Source organism: Fukomys damarensis, unplaced genomic scaffold (assembly GCF_012274545.1).
Source record: "Fukomys damarensis isolate Sample0158 unplaced genomic scaffold, DMR_v1.0_HiC HiC_scaffold_12, whole genome shotgun sequence".
Taxonomy (NCBI): Eukaryota; Metazoa; Chordata; class Mammalia; order Rodentia; family Bathyergidae; genus Fukomys; species Fukomys damarensis.
In genome coordinates, this window is record NW_022900924.1 from 43,324,589 (window position 1) to 43,330,949 (window position 6,361).

Here is a 6,361-nt window from a genome sequence, read left to right on the forward strand (position 1 = left end):
CCTAGGGACATGAAAGCACAGGCAGTACTGATTTTGATTATATATATACACACACACACACACATATATATATATATACACACATGTATATATATAGTCCTCTCATTAGGTTTATTTTAGAAATGAAACACAGCAAAAGAGTAACCACAATAACTAATAATAAAATAGAACATATGACAACTATAATGAAATTGTCAGCATCACTACTCTTAAGGGTCATCAAATGGTAACTACAAAAAATTGAAAATATGAATACTTTCACAAATCTAGTACAATAAATTCTAAAGGGTTACCTGAACACATGCACTATGATACGATGACAGCGAACAGGTGGACAGTGTCTATGGAGTAGTTATGTCACACAAAGGGACAACTGATACCCTGGGTGACACTGAAACAATGCAAAGTTTCATGATGGTATTCAGACTGGCATGAAATTTAAAACTTATGAACCCTTTATTTCTGGCATGCTCCATTTAATATTTTTAGACTGCAGGTGACCACAGGTAACTAGAACTGTGGGTAATGAGACCCACGGCACTTGCTCATTCCATTGTCTCATCTCCACTGGAGCCAGTCTGCACGTCAGCACTAGTGGCCATACTTCACTTACATTCCAGCCATGCCATCTCCAAGAATCAGCTTAATGACCTGGAGCCATGGCGAACAGCCAAGTATGAACTTCTGACCCAAGGCGGGGGAGTCATTAAGAAGCTCACCTAACCTAGTCAAACCATTCTCCTTCCCAGCAGTAGAAAACACAGAGGTCAGCCCCTCAGCTGTGGAATTTAGATGGCCTTCACATCACCATGATGGCCCATGTCATGTGTAAGCTGAGGAATAAACAGAAGCCACCCATATGCAGAGAGGACAATAGTACAAAGCAGAGACTCCTAGTACTGTATCGTCTTCAAAGAGCCCCACTCCCCTTTTCCCCAGAAAGAATCCCTTCAGCTGGCTTTGAATTCCTCATAGCACAAAACAGAAAAGCTGTGATGGGAACAGGCTCCGAGACTTGCCTGGATGATGTGGGAAGGAAACAAAATACTAAGAATGAAGTTCAGTTTCCAAGCAGAGATTAGACCAAATATTTAATACCTATTTAACACTCATAGACTGGACTTACTTTAATCAATAGTTTCTCTGCCTCAATCAAATGCTTCCTGTTAGATCTACTTACTAGCAGCTTAGCTTGCTCTGGAAGAGTGATCTGTTCCCTTTTTCCATCTGGGTACCGCAACATCAGCTGTGCTTTTGGTCCTGGGGTGGGGGAGCAGAGGGAGGAGAAGGGAGGAAAGGGGAAGGAAGGGAAAGAATGAATGAATGAATTTAAGATACAAGATTAAATCAGCACACACAAGCAAGTCATCACTGATACTTGCTCTTTAAGTGTGATTGTACTAAAACCCACCGTTTACATCCGCCCCTTCCATAATTCCATCTGACTTTTCAGGTGACATCTCCAGGATCTCTGGGTCCAAAGCTGGCAATACTTGGTGATTTGTGGCTGTCCCAGGCTCAGTTCTGGCAGGGGCCTCAGTCAGTGACCTCCTGTTCTCCTCTTTTCTATGCCCCAAATCTTTGTGGGGAGATTTTCTGGATTTGGCAAGATTTTCTACCTCTTCTTCTTCATCGGAGCCACAAATAGATATGAACTCCTCACTGCCAGAAAAAAGTTCAGATTCAGACTCCTCATCTGAGCGGCTGTCCTGCTTCGTCTGAGTGGAGTCAAAATGCGTCTCCTGCAGGGAAGCTCTGATGGCAGCTTCCAGCTGACTGTCCTCACTTGCATCTATCAGGCTCTCCTGTGGAGGCAATCATAAACACAGGTGGAAAGAAAGACACACAAACAAAAATCAACAAGTCAAACAGAGTATAGAAGTATTATGGCCAACTTGCTGTTATTATTTTTTGGTGAATATATATCTCTTCTACTAAATTTAAGCTTTTGAGGGCAAGGATTTTTGTGTTGCAAAGCCAAAAATTAATGGGCATTTTATAAGCATACCACAGCACCAGTATTCTGGCCATAAAATGAACAAAACCAAGAAAACAGTTTATTCCTTGCTCAGAAAAAGACAAGAATGAAACTTGTAAACCTAAAGCCTAAATGCTATTCTTCAACATAACTAAACAACAGAAAAAGATGTCTATCTTGCTCACTGTTATACCTATCAACTAGCACTGATTTTTCTTTTGGAGACAGGGTCTTGCTATGTAATTCAGATTGGCCTTGAACTTCCAGGGATCCTCTTGCCTCAGCCTCCTACGTGCTGAGATTACAGGCATATACCACCACACCTGGCTAGCACTTATTTCTAACATTCAAAATAAAATACAATATGAAAATAACCAAATCCTCCCAAACTTAATTACAGTAAAGGTTTTCATTATAATGACAAGTTCTCCCCTTGGTAAAGTTCTCACATCACTAAATAAACTGAGTTACAAATATGAGTTGTTTGAGACAAATTATTTAGATCTTAGCTCAAGCATACTCCATAGAAAAAATTTGTAAGACAACTTAAACTTAAACACTGTATACTTCATGGTATTGAGAAATTAGTGTTAATTTTTAAGGGTATGTTAGATGGTATTATGATGGTGTTTTTTGAAAATAAAAAGAGCTCAGGTATGGGGTGGTGCACATTTTTAATCTAAGCATGTGGGAGGCAGGGGCAGGTGGACTGCCATGAGTTTGAGTCCATCCTGGGTTATCCAGTGAGATCTTGTCTCACAAACCAAAAATAAAATGAATAAATAAAAAGAGCTTTTACCAAGACACATGTCAAAGTATCAAATGAATTAAACAATGAACTGAGATTTCTTTCAAAATAATGCAGATACGGTAGAATATAAATAAAAGTCTGGCCACCTCTAACTGGTTGAAATTATGTGATAAAGCCTTGATAAATTTCTTCAAATTTTCAATATGTTTAAAATTTTCCACAATAAAAACATTAAAAATATATGTTGCTAATAAAAAAGGAATGCCTGACATCCACTATCTGCCAATACATAGCAACAAAGAAAAAATTTTAAATCAATTTAAGTCTATAATTTGTCATTTCCCAAAAGCAGGTAGATGGGCCCATGAAACACACAATAGCTGAGGTGGACTGAAGGTCAGTCACAATGATGCTGCACCAAGCATGGTGGCACGCCTGTAATCTCAGCACTTGGGAGGCTGAGGCAGGAAGATCAACACAAGTTACAGGCCAGCCTGAACTACATAATGAGACCCTGACTCAAAAACAAACAAACAAAAACCCCCAACCACTCCCCTAAAAAACCCAGAATGTCCAGCTGAGAAATTGTATCTAATTTTTCTCTGTAGCTAGAAACTAGAAAAGAATTACAGTATTGAGCTATAACAGTACTTATAGAGAAAATTACAGAATTAAATGCTTACATTAGAAGAAAGGTCTCAAATTAATCACTTAAGTGTCCACCTTAAAAAAAAAAGAAAAAGAAAAAAACAACTGTCCACTTAGGAAAGAGAAAGTGAAATTAAGCCCAAACTAAACAGAATGGGATGGACCAGAAATTAATGATCTAAAAAACAGAAATACAACACAGAAAAATCAATGAACCCAAAAGCTGGTTCTGATCAGTAAAACGGTTAGCCATGTAATTAAACTTAGGAAAAAAAGAGAAAAGCAATATATTAATAATAACAGGATTAAGAGAGGAGATAGCTACTATTTCTACAGTCTATAGAGGAGTAACAAAGGAATACAATGAACTTCAAATATCTGACCCCTTAAGTAAGATCCCTGGAAACACACAGTCTTCAAAAGCTCATTCAAAAAACATATCTACATAGTCCTGTACCTAATAAGGAAATTGAATTAGCAGTTTCAAACTTCCCACAAAGGAAAGCTCTAAGCCCAGGTGGTAAATGTCACCAAATATTAAGAAACAATTTCAATTCTACACATATTCTTGTAGGAAATAGAGGAAGTAGAAACACTTTCCAATTCATTATAAGGTCAGTATTAACCTGATACCAAAATGAGAAAAAGATATGAAAGGCAGTATAAAAAAGAAAAAACAAAAACAAAAAAACAAGAACAGGAACCCCTCAAAAAACCTGAATTACTCAAGAGCAGACACACAAATTCTTAATAAAATTTTAGTAAATCAAGCTGGGTATAGTGGTACATGCCTTTAATCCCAGCACTTGGGAGACTGAGGCAAGAGGACTGGCATGATGGCAGATACGTGTAATCCTAGCATGCGGGAGGCAGAGGCAGGATGACTGCTACAAGTTTGATGCCAGCCTGGGCTACACAGTGAGTTCAAGGCCAGCCAACCAAGATTCTTTTTCTTTTCTTTTTCTTTTTTTGGAGACAGGGTTTTACTATGTAGTTCACGCTGGCTCTAAAGTCACTATGGAGCCCAGGCTGGCCCTAAACTTACAGCCATCTTCCTGCCTCAGCCTCCTGAGTGCTGCGATTGCAGGTATGCACCACCACACCCAGTTACAAAGCAAGATTCTGTCTGGAAAAAAACAAAAAAACAAATCGAACAAAAAAAATTAAAAACCATATTATCATCTCAATAGATATTTTTAAAATTATAAAATCCACTAACAATAAAAACTCAGCAAACCAGGAACAGAAGGAAAGTTCCTCAGCCTAATAAAACACAAACATCTAGATGAAATATACAGTTAACATCACATTTAGGAGTGAAAGACTGAACTCGTCCCACTAACATCAGAGATATTTGAAGATGTCCAGTCTCACTATTTCTACTTCATACTGTACTGGAAATGGCAGCCAGTGTGACAAGATATGAGAAAGAATTAAAAAGGCTAGGGATTAGAAAACGAAAGTGTTTATTTGCTGAAAACATAACAATCCATATAGAAAATTCTAAGAATCTACAAAAGTGCCAGGCGTGGTGGTGCACACCTGTAATCCCAGCACTCGGGAGGCTAAGACAGGGGGATCGCTGTGAGTTCCAGACTAGCCTGGGATACACACAGTGAGTTCCAGAGCAGTCTGAACTACATAGTGAGACCCTGTCTCAAAAAACACAAAAAACCAAACCAAAACAAAACAAAATCTACAAAAGAGCTATTATAACTAGAAAGTTAATTTAGTGAGGTTGCAGGCTACAAAGTCAATGTGCAAGAACTAGAAAACATTACTGAGAGAAAGACAAAGCAATGGGGATGCTGACACACCTGAAAATTCAACTGTTAGAATGTCAATTCTCAAAATGCTCCATAGTCAATACAATTCCAATTAACATCCTAGCATCTTTTTTTTTAATGAAGTGACAAGTTGGTTTTAAAACTTACATGAAAATTCAAAGGACCTGAAATATAATAACTAAAACAATGTTTTGCTCCTGGCACTAGGAGCTCCAGGGGATGAACTCAGAGCCTTCACAAAGAATTATATCCCCAGCCCTTTTCATCTTTTATTTTGAGGTAGGTTCTCACTGTCAAGGCCTGTCCTACATCAAAGCAAACAAGTTGCTTTAAGCAAACAGCACCAGCTTCTCAGTAAATAGGACAAATGGACTCAAAATGAAGTATACAACCCCCGGTTGCAGAAAGTCCAGTAATTGTGTATGCACCTGAGTAGAATGTCCTTGGGGATCCAAATCTTAAATATTTCCCCCCAGATTCTTTAGACCCTTCAAAACTTATATAAGCCAAATTCCTTTCCCAGTTAGTTGCTAATTTCTCTCCTGGTGTTAGCCATCCATAGATGGATGTGATAAACTTGGCTTTTCCCAGCTAGCTATCTCCTGATTTTAGTCCCTGTTCACTGCAATAAACTTTCCTTTCAAAAGCCTGTTTTTGACATGTGGATTCTTTATGATACTAAGTCACTCGCAAACCCAGGCTGGGCTCAAACTTGTAATTCTCCTGCCTCAGCCTCCCACAGTGCTGGGATTTATAGATATGTACCATCACACCTAGCCCTACAACAATTTTAAAGAACTATGGTATACATATCAGACCATGTAATTTCAAGACTCAATGCATAATTATATGTAAGATACATTAATAAAGACAGTAAAATATTTATATAAAGGACAAACCATTCACTGAATTCACTGAGTTCATAAAGAGACCCATACATAATCAGGATAATCAGGTTGTTTTTTTAAAAAAAAATTTAACAAAGATGCAAGGCCAATTCAATGGGAGAAAGGAAATTCTATTAAAAAGATGATAATGAAACAAGTGAATAAAGCCAGACATGGTGGTGCACGTCTGTAATCCAGCGTTCTGGAGGCTGAGGCAGAAGGATTGCTGTGAGTTCAAGGCCAGCTTAAACTACATAATAGACCCTGTCTCAAAAAAAAAAAAAAAAAAAAAAAAAAAAAAAGGAAAAAT

The 6,361-nt window shown here is 38.0% G+C and overlaps 1 protein-coding gene across 1 annotated transcript in view; it reads right to left on the reverse strand.

Moving 5' to 3' along the window:
- The window catches only part of Ubxn7 (UBX domain protein 7), a 59,935-nt gene that overhangs the window by 2,239 nt on the left and 51,335 nt on the right, over positions 1–6,361 (reverse strand). The window contains exons 9-10 of the mRNA XM_019207488.1: positions 1,412–1,805; positions 1,181–1,260 (exon numbers count right to left, since the gene is read on the reverse strand). Coding sequence (XP_019063033.1) covers positions 1,181–1,260; positions 1,412–1,805 — 474 coding nt within the window. The remainder of the gene's footprint in view (positions 1–1,180; positions 1,261–1,411; positions 1,806–6,361) is intronic.